Raw genomic sequence first — 23,158 nt, 5'->3', positions numbered from 1 at the left:
TTCGTTCGTTCACAGTGTTGACGAACGCTACTTATTATTTCTGGTAATTCCCGTTCGGTAACACCTTTCGTTACTGTCGTCAACACTGTTGACGATCGGGAAATAAAAGTTTCGTTCGTTCGCAGTGTCCATGAATGCTGGTTTTTATTCACACAAATCGTTTCAGTACCGATTTGTGTGAAATTCGTACAGACATAGTTTGGAACTTAAGAAAGGACATAGGATAGTTCTTAGTACAAAAAAAAATATAAATAAAATTTATTCCATATAGCGCCATCTATTGGTCAAACCAAAAATCTGCCGGAAGTCACTATTTTACGCGAACGAAGTCGCGGGCAAAAGCTAGTTGCGATATTTATTTATACTACATTTCTAACTTAAGGAGTCTTCCTGCTCTTAAGTTATAGCTTTTTACCGAACAACAATAATTAGTTGTTTTGGAAAACGGTTTGATTTTCCTGACCACTGACTTCAGTCTCAACATGCATTTAGTAGCGCTCGCCTGCACGCTCTAAACAACGCCCAATTTGCCGCCTAAGGAATAAGTTATAACTGAATAAGCTACTTTGATTACATAATGGAACAGTTCTTGAGTGCAACACGTCGCGTCGAGCGTGCACGCTGCTAGCCCGCGAGTATATGCCAGCGGGTTCAGCACCAGGTGCGGAACTTGACGGGGTTGGAGACGCGGAAGATGTTGGGCGTGAGCGCGGCCAGCGCGGCGAAGGTGGCGGGCGCGGCGCGCGGCGGCAGCGCGAAGTGCAGCGTGCGCAGCTCGGCGCCGCCCCAGCCCGCCGCCTCCAGCATGAAGCCCTTCACGCACTTCAGCACCAGCTCCGCGCGCCGCACGCACCACGCCGCCGTCATCTCCTAAGCAACCACCGACCATTACTACTCCTCCACCGGAAACTACTACTTACTAATCTTTCCAGCGGATTAAAAGCTTGCCTAGTACACTTCCTCGATGAATTTGACAGTGAAACAACTTTTAAATTTTTTAAAGAAACCAGTCAGTCCCGAGATAAAGACGTTCAACAAAACTGAATTGTTTAGTGTTTGAGTTATACCTCGGACATCTCATGGCGCAGCAGCAGCGGTATCGAGATGCTGGTGATGTCGTTGCTGCACGCCGCTTTCAGGATGTTCCGCAGGCCCAAAATAGCAGGGTGCCGAGATGTGATGTCTCCTGTAAATTAACATTAAAACCATAGTGTCACGCAGTGCATTTTAAAGCGACGAACAGAAAATTTCGATTTCATTGCTACATCTACTGTAATTAATAGTAAGTTATACTTTCACTCATCACCTAAAAATATTATGCCGCGCCGTACCGTCAAACGGCGCCCGCCGGTCTCTAAGAGTTGGAAAAGAGCTGATCTACAATATGGTCATGCTCTAAAATTTGTAATTGAAGCCGAGTACTGCGGGACGGACCAGATCTGAGCGAGGAGTCGTCGACGATGAGATGGAAGACGACGTGCACCTCGGCCAGGTTGCTGTGCTTGGTGATGAAGATGTCGCCGGTCTGCAGGTTGCGCTTGCTCTTGAAGCGCGAGCCGTTGCCGGAGCCCGCCGCGCTCTCCGCCTGCTGCAGCCGCTGCGTGTTCCGCCGCTCCACCTTATCACAGAGTATGACAAGTTATAGCCGGTATCACTACGCCCTCAACAAGGCCGAAATATGGCGTTCATCGATTAAGTACACCTCTATATATCAAAAGTCAAAATCCATTCACTAGCTATTGAGTAAAAGTAAGTGTATAGTAGCAAACATACCGGTTCTTGGACCTTCTCGCTGATGGTGCGCAGCTGGTGGTCGGCGTCGGCGAAGTGGTGCTCGGTGGAGCGCTCGGCGGCGCGCAGCAGCAGCGTGGTGGGCGGCGCGGGGCGGCGCGGCGGCGCCTCCGTCAGCAGCACGGCGCCCGCCAGCTCCGAGCCGTACAGCGACAGCGCCGTGCCCAGCCGCCGCGACGACTCGCTCGGGCTGTGCCAGCCGGCCATACATCTCTCATTTACAACGTCCGTTTTTCTTAAAACAACTGTTTACTATAGTTCGGCCATTCAGAGAATGCGTTCCTGACACGTCGCGATTGAACTGACGACGTAACTTTGCAATGGCGTTGCAGTTACGATAAAAATATTTTTGCTGGTTGTTTACCGTTTTAACAATTGAGGAGCATTAAAACAACATTATTATATCAATAATCAATGAATGTTATAATTTTGTGCCAAACTGAGTGTCAAATAACTTGGTAAACAATATTTTTCTAAATCTATACTGCGCTATTACAAGGTTATGTCAGCGGTTTATATTTTGTAGTGCTGTGCTAAAAATAACAGGCAAGTATCGTAATCTGTTCTTATACAGTTATAATATAAAATAATACGTTTTGATTTTCTTTTTAAGAATTGGAAAATAATGGACTATAAGACTTAATTATAACGTTTATGAAATATAAAAATAAAACTATGACCAAACCGCATTTTTATACTTAGATTAAAAATGGTAACCCCAAATGGCGTTATGGGCCGCCATTTTGTGACGCTAAAACAGTCGTCCGTTGTCGTTTCGTGCGCATAGACCACGTTTTTCAAGTGTTTTCGATCTGTTTTTATTTGATTACCCGGCTTTTGTTAGACCGAGATATCAGGATTGATTCTGTTATTGATAATAATATAATTATACATGTAGGCGAAGATGATGATGAAGACACCACCTCCTCAAGCAAATCGGAGTCTGATTAATATTCTGTTCGCACATTCAATTCAATGTACTTGTAACAAAGAATAAATAAAACAATTTTATTATATGAATATTACCTTTTTTTGGTTTCCACTTAAATAACTAAAATATAAAACAAATGATTCCGCCAATTTAAAACGAAAATAATCTTAAAATAATGCGGCGGTTCATTTTGAAGGAACGGTAACGAACTCAGTGTTATGTTGTGCCCATCACTAGTCGTGACTAACTGATAGGTGTCAGGAACGCATTCTCTGAACGGCCGAAGTATAATTGAACGTAAATATAGTAAACAGGTTCTTTTAACAAAACTGACTGACGTTTTTGTCATCGGTGAAATTGAGCCCTAAGAGTCGGTCCTACTACGGTAATCTTCACAATAAAATGGCAATAAAAATTTAGAGAAAAGGCCATCCATTCGTGTACACTAAGTCTACAATGACTTGATATAACAATAATCAAGAACTGCTCTACGCAATCAATACAAAGAAACAAACATACACATAAACATTACATTGAATTGAGTTGAAAAAACTAACACTACTAAAATATCATAGAATGAAGAGCCTCAATAAGACATGAAAAGCAGTGAGGACTGACTTGTCAACATGGTCGACGGAGCAGAGGTCGAGCAGGTCCATGGCGACGATGCGGATGTTGTGCGTCTGCTTGAGCTGGCTGCCCAGGTGGATGGTGAAGCTCTCCTCCAGGCGCTCGCTGGCCGCCGCCGGCGCCGCCGCGCCGCCCGCCTCCGGGGAGAACGTGCCCAGCGGTGAGTTGCTGCAGACAATCATACTCAACTACTGCCCCATGTGTCAATGAAAACCATGTACATACTTGAGGGAGTACATACAGGGAGTATATGGATAAGTATATAAGCAAGTAGATAAGGAAATACATTAGGGAGTATGTAGGGATACATAAGAAAGTAGATATCAGGCAATACATAAAAGGGAACTACTTAAGATGTACATAGGAGGAGTAGATCAGGGGCTACATAAAAAGAAGAAAAAGGAATTATACTTCGGCCGTTCAGAGAATGCGTTCCTGACACCTATCAGTTAGTCACGACTAGTGATGGGCACAACATAACACTGAGTTCGTTACCGTTCCTTCAAAATGAACCGCCGCATTATTTTAAGATTATTTTCGTTTTAAATTGGCGGAATCATTTGTTTTATATTTTAGTTATTTAAGTGGAAACCAAAAAAAGGTAATATTCATATAATAAAATTGTTTTATTTATTCTTTGTTACAAGTACATTGAATTGAATGTGCGAACAGAATATTAATCAGACTCCGATTTGCTTGAGGAGGTGGTGTCTTCATCATCATCTTCGCCTACATGTATAATTATATTATTATCAATAACAGAATCAATCCTGATATCTCGGTCTAACAAAAGCCGGGTAATCAAATAAAAACAGATCGAAAACACTTGAAAAACGTGGTCTATGCGCACGAAACGACAACGGACGACTGTTTTAGCGTCACAAAATGGCGGCCCATAACGCCATTTGGGGTTACCATTTTTAATCTAAGTATAAAAATGCGGTTTGGTCATAGTTTTATTTTTATATTTCATAAACGTTATAATTAAGTCTTATAGTCCATTATTTTCCAATTCTTAAAAAGAAAATCAAAACGTATTATTTTATATTATAACTGTATAAGAACAGATTACGATACTTGCCTGTTATTTTTAGCACAGCACTACAAAATATAAACCGCTGACATAACCTTGTAATAGCGCAGTATAGATTTAGAAAAATATTTACCAAGTTATTTGACACTCAGTTTGGCACAAAATTATAACATTCATTGATTATTGATATAATAATGTTGTTTTAATGCTCCTCAATTGTTAAAACGGTAAACAACCAGCAAAAATATTTTTATCGTAACTGCAACGCCATTGCAAAGTTACGTCGTCAGTTCAATCGCGACGTGTCAGGAACGCATTCTCTGAATGGCCGAACTATAGGGTAGTGGGCATACTATAAAGCCCTGCATGGGGCATACCAATGGTGCCACCACAGTACTTACTACCGCACTAGATATTAGCTATCACAGTAGATGCTACGGCCATTGCTCCAGACTGCACAGTAATTGGTTTGGCAGCTGTTTACTTTGTTTGTTTACTTCAAATGCAAAGTCATAGGTGTCATAGTCAGTCATACCTGGGTGTGTTGAGTGCAGAGGTGCTTTGATACTCCTCCAGTGTGTTCATGAGCCAGGCGCGGTGCTGTGCCCGCTGCGTCTGCCGCAGTGCGTCTAGCTGTGACCCCCAGCGGCCGGCCACCAGGGCTTGCTGCTCAAACTGCTGTGCTGCCAGCTCATTGATCTCTTCCTCTGTTGTTGATGTGTTCAGTAGACGGACTTTCTCTTCCATCTCCTCTGTTTGTCTGTTAGTGAAATATTTGTAATCAGAAAAGGATTTTATAATGAGACAGAGCATGAGCTATTGATTTATTCTGCAATGTTGGGCATTTAAGTCAGCAGAACTTACTTCTGTGTGAGTTTTTTGATATCTTCATCTCTGTTATTGAGAGTGTTCATGACAGTCTTAGCGTATGAGTTCTCTACTTGTAGGATAGTCTCGAGTGCGGGGGAGTGCACCAGCTTGTGGTAGGCGGCTGCGAACACTTCCTCATCGGAGGTGCCCTTCTGTTCTGCAAACTCCATGACATTGTCTTTGAACAGCTTCTCCCAGCCCTTCACGATGCCTTCCACATTGATCTCACTGTTCTTCAGCTGGTTCAGAAGCTTCCTGTCTCTTTCATTGTGAAAGTTTTTGGTTTCTTCAGCTACAAATTTTGCTAATTTTTCATTTAGGTCTGCAATTTTAAAAGCAATTTGGTTTAAGTATAAAAGTTGGGCTTCATGATAATAATCTAGATAAGATAGCGTAAAATTAAGAATATCTGCAGTGTACATTCCCAAAACACACTGACACAAATGTAAACACTGGTACTGATTGCAAGGAAGTGGGAGGTTTCATGATAACCTTAACTATACTCGATACTCGAGTGGTCGTACACCTAGCGAGACGAGACTGGTCCGCCCTCCTAGATGATAGCAGGCACAGCTCCGTACCTTCCTCCAAGTAGACGGGGATGTGGAACATGCTGATGACGCGCTGCACCAGCTCTCTGGTGGAGCCGGCGTGCGGGATCTCCACCGGCACCTCCAGCTTGAACTGCACTTCCTCGCTGGTGCATGTCGGGAACGAATAATTGAATGTCTTCGTTGTATTCTCGCTGTTTTCAGCCGTCATTGTCGATTACAAAACTACAAACATTCACAACACAACAAAACAAGTACTTGTTGTGACACTGACAGTGACTCTATTGGCGTAAACGTGCGCTGTCACTTTGACAATCAATAACTCGTTCAGAAACTTTTTATATAAAAAGTCAGGTCTCAGTCAAAGTCTCCTAAAAGTTTATAGTAGTCATGTGCAGCTTTTACTAACGCCAGGCATGAATTCACGTTCGCTTACCTTATTTTTAAGTACAAACAGGTATCTAGAATCCACTCACCCAAACGTGATGCGAATTGAGTTTACTTTTGGATTTAGGGATAAAAGTGCACATAGTTATAAAAAATTGGTAAATCATTGATTTTAGTTCGTCGCACGCAGTCTAGATCTGGGGCCTGCAACTCCAGGAAAACTCTGGCTGAGAGTTCCTTCCTGGTACATTTTTGGTAGTACCTAAGTGCCTATCATCTGAGTTATCAGTATCACTATAAATTATTATCAGATCAATCATCTCCAGATATATAGGTATTTGCTAGCATTCCTCACCCTAATTTTAATTAAACATTTATGAGCGCCGTGTAATTTACTAAAGGACGTATTTTGCTATATTAGCTACGATTAGGGCTGCCGTCCGTCCGGGTTTCCCCGGATTTGTCCTTGTTTGAAAGGCGTCCGGGGGCCGTCCGGGCGGGGTTTCAAGAAGTGTCCGGGGAAAACCCGGACACTTTTCATGTAAGGAAGCACTCATTGAATTTAAGTATATGTTAATAGTAAATGGATTACAAATTAGGTATTATTTTGTTTAAAAAAAATCGTACTCGTTCGGGGAAAAAATGCGATTTACGTCAAATGTCCGGGTTTTTTAATGTTTGTCCGGGTTTGGCGAAATTTGAGATGGCAGCCCTAGCTACGATCATTATTAGCATTAAAACACAACTGAAGGTTTTTTTTCTTCACGGTAAGATAAACATTAAGCTAGCAGTTATATGTACCTAGCTCTGTAAACAACTATAGAGGGAAAAAGCATCTGTTCTCGTTTGCTCTATCTATCAGTTGTTGTTTTACTTAACTAATATAACTTACTGAGTGCTTGTTTTGTATTGGTATAATATTATGTTCAAAGTGTGTAGGTCCAAGGAAGTTGCTCTTTGTAATTTTTGCGTATGCGTTCTTATTTCAAAGTTAAATGTGAATATCGGGGAAAGTTTCCAATTTTTGAATGTGCATATAATGTAGTATCAATATAATTCTATGTAGCCATTACTGATTGTGTGCCACGAGGGGACCGTGTCTGAATGCAGGTGCTTTGTGCTGAGTGTGGTGTAATGATAACATTCATGTTTCTGTAAAAGTGTGACCGTTTGGACACATGTCATTTAGTTCAGACTTTATAGATTCTTTATTTGAAACAGAATATGAATACATAGTATTCCTTATAAATATCCCTTCTGCAGTTGGTCAAACATAGTACGGGGACAGTACTACACAATACTTTGGTAATAGTAGAACTATATTTTCATTATATATAAATTAAAAAATGGAAACAATAAATTAATTACATAAAGAAATTAAATAAAAAATGTTGTCGGTTCACATCGTGCTCTTTAATCCGATGAGTAGAACCGTGCGGCGGCCGGGCGGTGTGCTGCTTGCGCTGCGTCTCAACACCTTGTTTCGATGGTGACTCGATGGAATATCTACGCGGCCTCGCCGCCCTCCTCCTCCTCCGCGCTGGCGGTGAGCATGGAGATCAGCTTCGCGGTGTCGATGAAGCCTTTGTCGTCAATGTCCATCTGGTCGTACGCTTCGTCGACCTCGTCGGCGGAGAACTTGTCGCCCCAGGTCATGAGGGCGTGCCTGAGCCTCTCGGAGTCGATCTTGCCCTCGTCGTCGAAGGTCTTGAAGGCGTTGATGACGACGTCGTCCTCGTCGGAGCCGCCGGACATGCGGTTCGCGAAGAGGGTCAGGAGCTGGGTGAAGTTGATGGGGCCAGAGGCCTCACCGACCATCTCGTCGAGCTCCTTCTCCGACGCCAGCCTGCCGAGCGAGTCGAAGGTGGCGCGCAGATCGTTCTTGCCGATGATGCCATCCTTGTCGTGGTCCATTAGCTGGAAGGCCTGCAGAACAGAAATGTTTCATTACTATTTATTCCATTCAAAAATAATAAATACAGCATCGGCTTGCCGAAGGATCAGGATACTCTAAGGAGATTGAATTGGCAATCTGTAAGCTGTTCTAAGTTGTAAACTAAGGACGTCACGAGCCCACAATTTTGAAAATGTATGCGTAATTAAAGACAATGAAAACAAGAGATAGCGGGCTGTGTTTACTAAACAGGCAGCCGAGCACGAGCTAAACACGATTGTGACACAGATCCTCAAGTTCTACTTAGTTGACGTAGTCGGCTTTGTTTGTATTCAATTTCATAGAATGGTGATTTTGCTTAGATTGCTCTTATATGTATTTCTAGCCTAGATCGAAATAACAAGATTTATGTACCACTAGGTGGTTCCCAAACATAAGCCAAATAATGTAATTTCAGCGAGATACAGGGGATCTAGACTGAATCTTCTCTCTTTTTAGAGGATAATATTGTGTTTCTTTGCTTACCTCCTTGAACTCAGCGACCTGCTTCTGTGAGAACATGGAGAAGACATTGGAGCCGGTGCGCTTGGCCTTGCGGCTTCCACGCGACGACTGCCTGTCGCTGCCACCAGTGGCGGCGGGCGCAGCTGCAGCTGGCGCCTCTTCTGCTGGTGCATCTTCCTTTGCCTTCTTCTTCTTTACCTTCTTATCTTTATCCGCCTGGAAATAAATATTATCTTTAGTGATTTCTCGTTCATATTCCTTAAGTTAGACTTAGTGTATTGTGTTCCCAGTGAAGATAACATGATGTGCTTGTATGATTTTGAATTGGAGTTGTAGGAGGATCTGCTTCGTTGCTTAATTAGATTCGATTGTTTAAACCGTACCTAGTTCTGTTTGCCTTCGTTCGTTCGTTCAAGAATTCGATTTGCTTTCATCATTTATTTAGAAAATAGCAGCTACGGTGATAGTTTTGAAATAAATAAGATCATTAAATTTATTGTTTTGTTTTTGGTCAGTGATTGCAAGATAATTACCGCGTGTTTTCACCGGCCCAGTCCCGTTTAGGCGTGGCGTGGAGGCGCCTCTATATTTAGCTCCCGGTTTCGCTTACGCCCGCCTCATCACCACTGCTCAGTTACATCATGTTATTTATAGAAGCGCGCGTGCTCCCATTTCAGGTATTAATTAGCCTTCAGCCTAGCCTAGCCTTCAGCTTCAGGTATTAATTAATTATTTATATTTATTATTACATTTTGAATTAATGAATTGAGTTTGATTGCTAAAATTGTTTAAAGATTTACTTTGAGTAAATCTTGTATTTATGAGCGGCATAACTATTGACTGCGTTAAGTCTTTAGCGTGTACTATTGTATGATCCAACATTTTATTTTCTAGTTTTATTATGATTGTGTGATGTTAATTGAATTATTTTGATGTTAACAACTGTTCGATATTACGTCAAGTTAATTTTAACAACCGGTCTTTTTTTAAATTAGAATCAGCTGCCGCTTATTGATTGATTTCGAAGTTCTAAATGTCCGGATAATATTTATATTCATTGTACTACTAGATATTCGCAAGACCCTTCTAAGCGTGTTCAGTGTTGAAAAATTATTATATCACAATCGACGGGTTCACTATGATTTAACCGCGACGTTGTTCCGTTCTGTTCGCGTTGTTATCTGTTAGGCCGGTGACTTCTCCATCGGGATGTGTAGCGCGGATATCTTCAAAGTGTTCACCACTTCATCACAATTCACTTTACTATCACTTGTGTATTCACTGGGTGTCACTGTGTCTAACACTTACCATTGTGTTGTGTGTTGGACGATCGACGAAGGAGAGACTGTTCCGCTCGGCAGTCCCACCCTGACTCCGAGTTTTCGTTCCCTCTCGGAGATCCAGGAGAATCCCCCCTCCGTCTCTCCCCTCCCCACGACCGCTGCGCTCGCGATTCCTTTTTTAGTTCGACAAATACGATAGTCTTCGATTCGGCATCAGAACAGTTTGGGCGGCGCGCCGGCTCAGCCGTGGCAACGCTTTTGTTTGGATTTAAAAATAATCAGCTCACCTGTGGTGGGGCAGTTTCCTGGGTACAACGAACGCCGCTCAATTCTTTACAAATATAACTTTATTGAATGGAAGTTTACCGCGGCCGTATCCATTGCCACTTGAAATTCTTTGTTCCGTGCTGCTGCTAATCCAGCCCCACATACGTAGCCTTGGGTTGTCTTGTACTTCACGTATCTATTGCGACTCTACTCAGTTGTGGTTAGCAGCTCAGGATACTGGTCTTGTATTCACTAGCAGCTGATGATTCTCTGGTTTAAGTTCAGCGTTAAGAAGTTACCCGTTTATCTGTTCAATATTGTTACGCTAGACTTCAGTGCGTTCAAGTGGTAGCTAATATCTACACATAAGTACCGTTGTATTAGGATATCATTAGTGTTACAGGTAGTGAACTTCATAAACTCGCTGAATTCTGTAGGTCTATTGGTTTGTACCTTAACTATCGTATTTTACAAAAGCCATGTCTCTTCATAGTATATATGTTATACGGGCTCGGCTAACAGCCTTAGCTTTCTTTATGACTGGCTTTATAATTTCAATTTATGAAAGCCGCTCAATACAGTATTTCAATGGATGCTCTAAATTAGATGCTCATTTAGGTAGACTAGGGTTTGATAACAAGTGTAGCCGTGTCAGAGTTTTCTCTGCTCTTTTCTAATCAGCCACAGGCGACCTTTCGGTGTGCCCGATTTTAGAGATTTAACATCATCAACTCCAGGTCTCTCAAGAGCCAATGTGGTGTTGGAAGTCTTTAACAGTGTTGCAACATAAGTTTTATAATCCAACAGACATGCGTGTCGAGAGATATTTGTAGGGTGATTAGATTACTATGAAAGCAATATTCCAGGAATACTTCTTATTCAACGTTATATCATAGGTTGTATCAATATCTCTGTGGAAGAAGTCATATTTCTTTCTGTAGTTTCTCGTCCTACTACTTTCTGAGGTTTGGATTTAATTGCATACACCGTTGTATTTACACACCGTGGAAACAATACAGATCAGAGATAGTTATTTTAGATAATGTGGGTCAGTTCACTCCCTAACATGTGACTCTCTCTGGGTGTCTCTCTTACGGAAGCATACAGACACACAGTCCTAAATTCTTTATGCACTGTTATTGGAAAGTCATTAGATATGGGACATTCTTGGTCGTCTGCCAACACCAGAGTCCACCTCAAGTAGCCTAGTTTACGATGTTGGACTTGTTCAGAGAGTTACAGGGACAACTGCTACGCCAAAGTAACCAAAGTTCCCATGTTTTAAAGTTTTTTCAAGTAAGTAAGATAAGTTGATGATGAAAGTGAAACAAGTACCACGTAGACAAGTCACAAGGCCAAACATGAAAGAATACATTTTGTTATTGAATAGTTCCCCCCAGCAAATATAGGTACCTAGGAATAGAACGTTTACAGACCGTGGTATACTTAAGATTTGACACCGTGGATGTTTGTGTGCATGGAACTGCTACAATATTTATCAGAAAGAGAAGTATCTTAAAGAACATAACCGTCACATTCATTGCATCAATTGATTACAATTTAACATAGGTGTTCAACCAAGTGAATATAAATATCTCTTCTGGCAAGATGACAAATAATTGTTGACTAAGTATCTATAAAGCATTCTTCGATTCAACGTCAGGCAAGTATCAATACAACTTTTCTAAGTTTGTATGTACTTTCTAAGTATATCTTGGACACCAACAATGTCTTTCGGATGGCACGTTAAACTGTAGGTCCCGGCTGTCATTGAACATCCTTGGCTGTCGTTATGGCCAGTCAGAAGCCAGTAAGTCTGACACCAGTCTGTTGTTTCTGGATAACTGGATCGAGGAGGTCAGATAGGCAGTTGCTCCTTATAAAACACTGGTACTCAGTTGCATCTGTAAGATGCATCTGTATCTGTAAGACTGGAAGCCGACCCCGTCATAGTTGGGAAAAAGCTCGTTAGATGATGAATAAAGTATTCTTTAGGTTTGCTGTACGTAACCATGTTTGTATCGAATGTTGGCTCACATATCAGGACTCCTTATCCTTTCTAGAAATAATGCTGTTGTATTGCATGAAGTAAATTACATATAAGTGGCATCAGTGCAGCTCTGACGCACTGGTGCCACTATTGAGGCCAGGGTTTCCGCAGCTGACGGATTACCGGCCTCTACAGGTGTAAACATACTCAATTGCATTCCCACTGCAGTCACTGTAGTGCATATGTTTGACTTTAAACCTAACCTAATGAGATTGGGTTTAGTTGGTTTTAGTTTAATTAGACAAATTTGTGGGTGATAAAGGGGGTGTGAAAGATCATACGAATCTTTTGGGCCTGCAATAGGCTGATTGCCCATTAATATTGATTCATATTTCTTTATTACCACTATTACCAACAGTATAGAAACTCCACATATTTTTTATGAATTTCACGCTTATTGAACCCATAAACACAGCAAGCTACGGTGATCTGAGATAAATGACTTTATGTCCGTAGAATTCCATGTTCAACTACAATTAGAAATGCCATATACAGGAATGAATTTTATCCAGTGCGCAAACTTTGTCAACTTATAGTTAAATAAGTTTTATATATACGTATATTTTTATTTTGTCGTGTTTTAGTACAAAAAAGAAAAGTTATTGATATCGAAAGATGTTTATTTTGTAACCGATTGAACATGAAAGTGTCGATACATTTCCCAACAGTATCGATTGTTGGGACAGTAATAATTGCGCCACTGGCGAGCGGGTGCCACTTGGCAGGCGCGCGGCGTGCCTGTCGAGCCTCTCGCGACAGTTGGAACCTGACTCACGTGTGTCATGGGAGGAGTATGACGTATGTTGATGATCAGAAAGTGCCAACTTCTCCATACTTTCATAATTTGATTGAAAGTCAAGGTTGGAGTGTATCAAATTCTGAACTCTGACATTTAAAGTCTGCCAACTTTAAGAGTTATTCGTATCTATAGTTAAGTTCTACTTCATGTGTATGCGATTTTATTACAAACTAGCTTTCGCCCGCGGTTTCACCCGCGTCCCGTAGCCGGATGGTGACAAAAACTATCCTAAAACCTTCTCCCGGGTCTAAGTTACCTCCCCTCTAATTTTCAGCCAAATCGGTCAAGCCGTTTTCATGTTATGTCGTGACAACGGAAAGCGGGTTTAATTTTTATATATATAAGATGATGTGTAGGTGTATAGTTTTCGCCCATCTCCATGTAGGCATGCAACTAAATTCCTTGGCCGTAACGGTTTAGGTACCCTTCGCCCATTAAAACGGTGACTGCAAGGCTACTCAAACAATTTTCCGAGTCGCCAGAAAGTTTTGTAAAGTTTACTAGGTACATGCTTTTTATTGCAAAGATTTCAATTAGTGGTAGGTAAAGATAAAAATCAATCTACAAGCAGAAAAATTGGGAAGTCACATTACATGACTGTATATTTGCAAGCCCAAAGAATATGGCTAGAATGCTCGGGTACCAAGGCACTGAGTTATATTGGACCTCAGAAGCATTCCGTCCCTTATTTTTGCCACAGTATGTATTTATTGCTAAGATGATTCTAGTACTTCAGATGTGCAGAACTTGACATAGTGACTTAGTGACACACACAAATCAATCGCTCTTTGGCCGAAGAATTGTTGGTCTTAAGTAGGGCTGCCATCCGTCCGGGTTTCCCCGGATTTGTCCTCGTTTGGAGGCCGTCCGGGGGCCGTCCGGGCGGGGTTTCAAGAAGTGTCCGGGGAAAACCCGGACTGTTTAATTTAAGGAAGCACCTCATTGAATTTAAGTATATGTTAATAGTAAATGGATTACAAATTAGGTATTATTTTGTTTAAAAAAAATCGTACTCGTTTGGGGAAAAAATGCGATTTACGCCAAATGTCCGGGTTTTTTTAATTTTTGTCCGGGTTTATTGAAATTCGGGATGGCAGCCCTAGTCTTAAGATCTGTTCTTTTATGCACAGTTTCATGTGATTTCAAACAGATTGCAAAGCCGTCATTTTGCTAATTTGGAATCTGCATAGAATCACAATATTTATCTTCAAAATTATGTACATAGATGCGAAATGGACATGTTTCACATTTTTGTCAATAGCACAAGATTGTTTACAAAATAAAAACTGGATGCGGCTCTCGTAATACTAGTGACAATTTATGTGTTCATTCCAGCAATGTTGAGATATACTTTAAAAACACTAATCATTAAAATCATGTCGTACATTTGTCGGGGCTTGTGTTTAAACACCACCCAAAAAAGTACCTATTTTACTACCAAAAAAATTCTAAACGGTTACCAAAATGGATAAATGGTCACCAAATAACGTTTCCAAAAATATTATTAAGTAAAACCATTTTTTCGTATTATTGACTACTAAAAAAATATATGGACGCCTTTAAAATACACTTTAGACCAAATATTATATATTGTCACTACTTAGATGTTACCAATTATGTAATACCATGACTCCTAATTTGGTCATTTTTGTTAGACTAAAAAAGCTAACGATCGCTAGAATATTTCCCAAATACCAATTAATATACTGGGGTTCCCAAACGTACGTCGCTTATTTATTGTTATATGAATTTGTGTGTAACTCAGTAGTAAAATGTAAGCACGAAACATGCAGCAAGCATGGCTTCTGTCACGGCTCCGGCACTGCGGGGCTCCGGCGGTCCCATGCGAGCTTATCGTCGCAGATGGTTTTCACGCTCACCACCGCAGCTTCGGCTTGCTGGCCGGCAGAACCGGCCAGCCTCAGCCGCGGCGGCGAGCCTTAAAAACTACCTGCGCCTCAGCTCGCAGGCCGCCTCGCCCCTCTGCGCCTACGCGGATTTGAATTGCACTCTAGGGGTAGGGCAGACAAGACTACGTGGAGTCGGTTTTGCAGCGATTCGTTTTCGTCACTAACTTTGATTTTGGTAGTAATATTAATCGGGTATAATTTAGGCGATCACCAAAAATATTTTTAAGACTCTAAGCTGAGGCACCAAATAAAATAAACAACTCCAAAAAAAATAAATTGACTTTATTAAAAGGGCACTAAAGTATATAATATTATGATCCAAAAAAAAAAAAAAAATAACATCAGAAAAATCGCAAATCTCGCACAAATATTATTTTTGGTTCCCAAAATGGATTAATGGTCACCAAATTCTATCCAACTAAAAGATTAATATTACTACCAAAATCAAAGTTAGTGACGAAAACGAATCGCTGCAAAACCGACTCCACGTAGTCTTGTCTGCCCTACCCCTAGAGTGCAATTCAAATCCGCGTAGGCGCAGAGGGGCGAGGCGGCCTGCGAGCTGAGGCGCAGGTAGTTTTTAAGGCTCGCCGCCGCGGCTGAGGCTGGCCGGCTGATCCGGCCAGCAAGCCGAAGCTGCGGTGGTGAGCGTGAAAACCATCTGCGACGATAAGCTCGCATGGGACCGCCGGAGCCCCGCAGTGCCGGAGCCGTGACAGAAGCCATGCTTGCTGCATGTTTCGTGCTTACATTTTACTACTGAGTTACACACAAATTCATATAACAATAAATAAGCGACGTACGTTTGGGAACCCCAGTATATTAATTGGTATTTGGGAAATATTCTAGCGATCGTTAGCTTTTTTAGTCTAACAAAAATGACCAAATTAGGAGTCATGGTATTACATAATTGGAAACATCTAAGTAGTGACAATATATAATATTTGGTCTAAAGTGTATTTTAAAGGCGTCCATATATTTTTTTAGTAGTCAATAATACGAAAAAATGGTTTTACCTAATAATATTTTTGGAAACGTTATTTGGTGACCATTTATCCATTTTGGTAACCGTTTAGAATTTTTTTGGTAGTAAAATAGGTACTTTTTTGGGTGGTGTTTAAACACAAGCCATATTAATCTTTTAGTTGGATAGAATTTGGTGACCATTAATCCATTTTGGGAACCAAAAATAATATTTGTGCGAGATTTGCGATTTTTCTGATGTTATTTAATTTTTTTTGGATCATAATATTATATACTTTAGTGCCCTTTTAATAAAGTCAATTTATTTTTTTTGGAGTTGTTTATTTTATTTGGTGCCTCAGCTTAGAGTCTTAAAAATATTTTTGGTGATCGCCTAAATTATACCCATTTGTCGGTAACGAGCGCGCTGCGGTGCTAGCGCGTGGAGATCACAGCTCCAGATTGCACTCTTCATTAATTAGATTTTTAATGAATTTCCCGTTGCTAATGGATTTGACTGCCGATTAACATCGTGTGGTAATTTAGCAAATAATATTAATTAATGCCTGTAAAATTGTTCCTTATCATTCAGGTTTCTAGATACTGAAGATATCTATGTTTAGAGTACTACATGCTTTAACACAACTTTAACACATGCTTAATATAATTAGGAAGGTTTATTATTATATTAAGCATGGATCATCATCATATCGGTTTATTGCCGTCCACCGTTGAACTAAGTGTAGACTCGCTCAATAAGCGCCAACCATTGTTGCCTATATAGAAATCTGTAATAATTTGTATTTCAATCTTCTGGATCATTCTAAAAATGTAGGTATGAAAATGCATGTACACATCGCGAGCCGGGAATCGAACGGCGATCCTATCGGTGTGGATTACAATGACCTTATTTCAGCGCGTGACTCAGCCTGCGCCAGGAATAGCTGCGCGGCGCGGCGCGGGCGCACTTACGTCACACATTCGAATTATTTCATCTGGACTTTCGAGAGATACGGCAGAAATTCCACTTTACAGTATACTCGATGAAGATCAGCTGATGAGGAAAGTTGTCTCTGTAGTAGCGCCAATTATTGCTCGGTTTCTATTAAACCAACACAATTCGTTTTGCTCATGGATGGTAGACGTTAGAAGTTTCTATGAGGCAGAAGTACAGTCCGTAAGCAAATTATGTAAAGAAATATATAATCTAGACTGCAACTTTCTTTTGATATAATATATAGTTAGGGCAATTATGGTTTCTGCTTAGTATCCTGAGGTTTGCATATATGGATGCATTCACTTCACGTACAATCATTTGTTTGAGTATGAGAGATCAATAAATATCATATAACCAAAACCCAACCATCGATTGCCTTTTCAGTTCCCTGATTTTCAGGCTCCGATTCGAAGGTTCTAGGATCACGTCAGTCTCTTTGAAACAATTAATGATTGCTCCGCATAGAAAGAGACTTCACTTTACTTCTCCGTAACCTTGCTGGCTCGACTGTGTGTGCCTACGTGAGCTTTTGATCAGAATCACTATGAACATGATACAAATCGTATGAGCGAAGGCCGTCTATTTTGTGCATAATATTATGTTTTCTTTCCATCCTAAACATTAAGACAACGTATGATTTCTGGCGGTGTGGTCGTGGTGGCCTAGTGGGCAAAGAACCAACCTCTACAGTATGAGGGCGCGGGTTCGATTCCAGGTCAGGCTAGTACCAATGCAACTTTTCTAAGTTTGTATGTACTTTCTAAGTATATCTTAGACACCAATGATTGTGTTTCGGATGGCACGTTAAACTGTAGGTCCCGGCTGTCATTGAACATCCTTGGCAGTCGTTACGGGTAGTCAGAAGCCAGTAAGTCTGACACCAGTCTAACCAAGGGGTATCGGGTTGTCCGGGTAACTGGGTTGAGGGGGTCAGATAGGCAGTCGCTTCTTGTAAAGCACTGGTACTCAGCTGAATCCGGTTAGACTGGAAGCCGACCCCAACATAGTTTGGGAAAAAGGCTCGGAGGATAATATGATTTCTGGCGGTGAATGCATCAATATATTGTTGAAATCGAGACCATCTATTACGACAAGATCAGATTCTATTTTTCTCTGGTAGTACTTACTGAAAGTGAGTATAGTCTTTTAAAAGTCTACATGAGCGTACCTATGTATTCGGTTATAACAGATGCCAGTCATGACTGTTTGTTGATGTCCGTACAGAAATACATTGCTGATGTAACAAACGTGTGGAGAGGTGAACCATATTCAATTAGTGGCGGATCCACCATAGTGGGCACTGTGGGTAGCCAGCACCCTCCCTATATTCCCTTATGCACTCCTCTTGTACCTTGACTACTACTTAATGAATATGAATGTATGTGAGTTTTCTGCAGTATGGGATAGATCCCCATCTCTGTATTTAACCGACTGGTAAAAACTAAAGAATCTAGTGCTTACTTCTCGTGCCTGTGGAAACTACGGGCGAGTCGTACGTACCAAATGTAATGAAATAACCTCTACTATTTATTAAGAAAATGACTTATTCGTACCTCCTTTGACAAAATCTATTTCTCAAAATCTAAACATGATAGATACCTAACATCTATTGACGTGGTGGAGGTTTAGTTAGAAAATAATCTTTCTTTGAACCTCGTTCATTGGCCAAGTCGGATATTCCTCTTTCCATGTGTAGGTGCGGATCAGTCAGTATCTAAGCCTTGTTCGGTTCTACGTTCGATGCTCGACTCTATGGATGCGTAACGTTTGATTCTAGCGTCAGATAGCTTCAAACGCGAAGATGCTTTATGCTACCTATACCTACATAATTCGTTAAATACAATTGCAAGATACGGTCCTAAGAGACGATAAAAAGGTGCAGTGGCTAAATTTACGCTCGCATGCTTTCTCTACAAGAAGTTTTCCATACGGATAACTATGCATTGTTAGGAATGCTTACTATTGAAGGAAGTGTTGGAGTAGGTATTTATTTACGATTTCGCAACAGTTGGGGATACATAATTGGCACGCCGTCGACGTTACGTACAGAAATATTTCAATTTATTTGTGTAAAATCAAAGAGCTGCAGATTTATGAGCGATTTGAAACGCATAAAGCTGGTATATGTATCCGGCTATTATGGTCAATCGTCACATACCACAGGCAACAGTCATGTTTTAATAATTATTTGATTTTAAAAGCGGTTACACTTTAATAAGATGTACCCATAACAATAGAGTCTTCATTTTATTGACTCTTCTTGTGTTCGAGAATTGTGATCGAAGACTTAGTAACAAAGACCTAACTAAAATAAGTTCATCTTGGATGCTTCGGGTTGTAAGATTATTAGAGACAGATTGTAAGAAGCAAGACTTCAGAAATTAATGTGAGACATCCAAATTAATATAATTTAGACGTAGAAACAGATGCAGAACTAAATTAACTTTGACATTGAACGTATTTACGATTTATATTGGCTGTTAACCGAATTTACAATTTCTTGGCTTCCAAGCGATACTTATGTTTTTAGGAATTTTAGCCGGTAATAGCTGTAATCGCAAATTTAATGAAAGCTCATTAATTCTAATGCTGACATAATTCACGTAGGCAGCAGGAAGTTGTTCTATAATCTTGATAGCTTTTCCTCGCGCTTCTTCTCGTGTCCCAAGAGAACTAGTTTTTGCACTGAGAGCAAGCGTGGTGATTAACGCTCAATCCTTCTCCGTGTGAGAGGAGGCCTGTGCCCAGTAGTGGGACGATAAAAAGGCTGTAACAGTAACAGTAACAGACCGGTGTCAGACTTACTGGCTTCTGACTACCCGCAACGACTGTCAAAGATGTTCAATGACAGCCGGGACCTATAGTTTAAAGTACCATCCGAAACACAGTCATTGGTGTCTAAGATATACTTAGAAAGGTTTTGGACTCTCTATGTACTTTATTATTAGTTGCGTGACTTAACGCATGTCATAGTTGTTAAGTAATACCCAAATAACACTCTCTGTGTTGACATTGTAAACTGGGGGTCATATTAGCTAACATTTGTCTCTTATACACTGAGGCGTAACGCCTAGCGGAGAACTATGTGCGACTACTTATTTAGTCATCACTTTATTTTGTTATTAAAACAACGAAAATATTGATGTTCCTATTTTCCGTACCTCAAGGGTATTAACGCACCCTGTTACTTAGACTTCGCTGTTCGTCCGTCCTTCTGTTTTTTCCTCTCTCGGCCTTTATGCTGTCAAAACTGTTTTCTCTTAAGTTTTACTTGGAAGAGCATAACAACAATGCCATCAAGAATTGCATGTTTCCGGACTACGGCAAAGAATCCGCGCATTTCCTCAGTTTTACCGCGAAAACTCCATCATTGCATGACGTCTTGTCATTTCCTTCCATACGACCTTAACATTCTGCTTCTCTTTCTTACATGTATCTGTCTCGTTCGTTAAGTTATACTTGAATGTTTGAAGTGAGGCAGTGCCTTTCACTCGGCGAGAGAAACCGGTGGCATGACGCGTTGTGCGAAGTCGGTGTAGTCAGCTACACTAGTGCAGTGACAATGAGTTACGAGTATAGTCATGGGAGACCAAAGTTCTTGTGTTTAGTGTACTTAGTGTTGATAAGTGTTGGTAAGTTGGACACGAGCTCTAATCGAACTTCCTCACTGAGCAATTCTGACGGACTGGTTCTGAGTCGATTTCTCTATTATTTTGTTGGTCATGTTTAAGTTTGGGATAAGTATAGATACGGAAGTACTTACAGTAGAAGTTTATTTTGGTCTAACTTTTAAGTCAGTGTAGGGATTAACAAATAACAGCTATTGCATTAGCATTAAGTAACTTTTTAGTTATGTGATAACTTTCTTATTTATCATTGTTTCGCAATAGGTACCTACTCAGACTATCCTATTTAGACACACAAATAAGATCATAACTTATAGTAAGCTTAGATATAACATAAGGTTACACAGAAAACATATTACTTAACGTAACGTAAAGGAATCCTCTTAAGCATTAAGTGACAATCATTAACCAAACCAGCAAACAATTTGCAACTGAGTCATTACGAAATGAACTTTCCAATAAGCGCAAGATATCTTTGTCTGTGCATTAACAACAAAAGCATGAAACGTCTCAAGGGCGCAGAGGACGCCGGGCGGCGAGCTGGTTGTGATGGCGAGCACGTATCGGAGACAGCACACGTAACTGGACATAGGAATGTGTGGGCTAAATGTTAAGTAACATATGACTGGCGATGTCGCCGAGTTTGTGTACTGTCATGTTCCCAAATAAACAATATGGTTAGGTGGATCTTTAGGTTCTATATGTTCGAGTCCACAAACTAAAAAAAAATACAATAAACTTACCAGAATATTCTCATATGCCCAAGAATTTTAGAGCGGTGGTGGAACACACCTGACGGAATAGAAACCTTTTCTCATCTCTACCTATAGGGGGAAATTATGATTAACATCCTTATTTTGAATTAGCATACCGGTCACGCTCAATTGGCTTGAGATCATCCTATTAGGCACAACCAGTTTAGCTGTATAAAATATTTACGAAATCAAACAACCAAATCAGATTTCCTTTGCGGAGGTTTATGTATTTTTGTGGGCTTCTCACGTTCATGTTTTGGGTATTATCACAATACGCGGCGCACAATCGAAAGTAACGTAAATACGTAGTACGGCGGTGTCTCTGCATCATTCAGGATGTTTACAAAATACGACGGCTTATAGAGCCGAGAAGGCACGAGTTTCTACTTCCATGAATCTTCAAGCTTGTTCTCGTTAATTAAAGTCGATTATACGTAGGCTGATTAATGGTTTCTTTGGGATGTTTTGGATCACGTAGATTTAAGGGTGTTCTTTTAAACCATAATTCGGATTGTTTCAGAAATATCAAAATGCCTGGTGCTCCGGGCGTACCTGTCGCAGCACGGGCTGCACGGCGAGGTGGAGTTCTCGCACAAGAACGACACGCTGATCAGCATCCGCACCAACCTGAAGCCGACGCTGCAGTTCCCCGACGGCGTGTGGCGCTGGACCGTGCACGAGTTCCCTGTCGACTACCGCGACCTCTCCGACGCGCGCTGCTCCGACGCTAACCTGGGCAAGGAGCTCATTGATCTCACCGAAGAGTTAGGCTACCTCATCATCCCGGGGAAGGACCACGCTGAGTTCGAAAGCAAGAACACTCTGACAGGCCCCGATGGACTCTGGGGCAAGAGCATTGTATTCGAAACAGCAGAACGAGATAGAGTCATCTGTGCATCAATTCTATCAACAGACCAGACTTATGAGAAGAATGCTATAGCTAGGTTTACCTCCCCAGTAGCGGGGACATTGCATTTTAGATGGCTTTCAGCCAAGGAGTCTGACGAATCAGACTCCTATATCCAAGCAGACTTATATCATACCAAAGCCGTGTCAGAAAAAGTGCAGTTTACAGAACACAAGTGGAAGTTGTTTGTGACGGACATTTTTGATGCCGACAAGGGCAACTACGAGGACAATTGTAATGTTCTTCAGTTAGTGTTTGATCCCGAGAACAGTGGGGATGGGATGAGCGTGGGGGACCTGGACAGCAGGCTGGGGCTGATCAAGGTGGCGACGGACGCGAACGTCCAGAAGGCTAAGACGTTGTTCAAGGATGATGTGATCAACGTGCTGCGCGGTGACATGGAGGTGACGCGGCGGAGTCTTTACGTCGTCATCTATGATAACAGACATTCTGATAGTTTCCTTGCGTGCGCCAAGTTAAGGCCTTTGCAGGCCAAAAGTACTAAGTGAGTATGATAATTCAATACACAGTTTGATTCAATGAAGACATTATTTTATCCTCTCATAATATTGGGGATGGAAGTTCGTTACTTTGTTTTGTTTACTTATTCGTTGTTTTAATAGTACTTAATTCAAAATTGCAGAGCCCTTATAAACATGGACGGCATTCGCGGTTCAGTGGACTTCACCCAGCGCTCGCCGTTCGACCCGACGTGGACGAACTTCCAGCTGGGCGCGTCGGACCAGGACTACGAGTCCAACCTGCGCTTCGTGAGCTCCGTGCTGCAGTACAGCGTGCAGGAGCTGCCTCCGAGACTCGTGGGGGACGATATCGCCTCTATATGCAACACTACCGGAGGGATCTATAATCCTACTAACATTGATTTGTCAAATCTGCCTCCGCCAGGTGAGTTTAAATTTCGGGTACTTTGGCATTTTTGTGTTTAGCTACCTACTCTTATGACATACCATGTAGCATGCTTTCTGAAGGATTTGAATGAAATCATGAAG

The 23,158-nt window shown here is 41.3% G+C and overlaps 3 protein-coding genes across 4 annotated transcripts in view; 1 reads left to right on the top strand and 2 right to left on the bottom strand.

Annotated features, from left to right (window-relative positions):
* Positions 1–242: 242 nt before the first annotated feature.
* On the bottom strand, positions 243–6,086 carry LOC124641755 (protein C12orf4 homolog). Its single transcript, XM_047179940.1, has 8 exons — positions 5,837–6,086; positions 5,250–5,577; positions 4,921–5,145; positions 3,341–3,520; positions 1,774–1,981; positions 1,435–1,618; positions 1,068–1,186; positions 243–870 (listed from the first exon to the last, which is right to left on the bottom strand). Exons 1-8 carry the CDS (start codon positions 6,015–6,017, stop codon positions 652–654), a joined length of 1,644 nt encoding a protein of 547 aa, XP_047035896.1. The 5' UTR covers positions 6,018–6,086; the 3' UTR covers positions 243–651.
* Positions 6,087–7,494: 1,408 nt separating this feature from the next.
* On the bottom strand, positions 7,495–10,053 carry LOC124641760 (myosin regulatory light chain 2). The gene is made up of 3 exons (XM_047179949.1): positions 9,900–10,053; positions 8,613–8,807; positions 7,495–8,119 (listed from the first exon to the last, which is right to left on the bottom strand). The coding sequence occupies exons 1-3, from the start codon at positions 9,900–9,902 to the stop codon at positions 7,700–7,702; spliced, it is 618 nt and encodes a 205-aa protein (XP_047035905.1). The 5' UTR covers positions 9,903–10,053; the 3' UTR covers positions 7,495–7,699.
* Positions 10,054–20,325: 10,272 nt separating this feature from the next.
* Positions 20,326–23,158, top strand: part of LOC124641762 — a 28,948-nt gene continuing 26,115 nt past the window's right edge. The window contains exons 1-3 of one of the 2 annotated variants that reach the window (XM_047179952.1): positions 20,326–20,492; positions 21,762–22,653; positions 22,792–23,054. In XM_047179952.1, the coding sequence (XP_047035908.1) occupies positions 20,423–20,492; positions 21,762–22,653; positions 22,792–23,054 (1,225 nt within the window). In that variant the 5' untranslated portion in view covers positions 20,326–20,422. The remainder of the gene's footprint in view (positions 20,493–21,761; positions 22,654–22,791; positions 23,055–23,158) is intronic. The other variant, XM_047179953.1, reaches the window with a different exon arrangement.

This window comes from Helicoverpa zea, chromosome 23 (genome assembly GCF_022581195.2).
Source record: "Helicoverpa zea isolate HzStark_Cry1AcR chromosome 23, ilHelZeax1.1, whole genome shotgun sequence".
NCBI lineage: Eukaryota > Metazoa > Arthropoda > Insecta > Lepidoptera > Noctuidae > Helicoverpa > Helicoverpa zea.
This window is presented reverse-complemented; position numbering and strand designations above follow the sequence as displayed.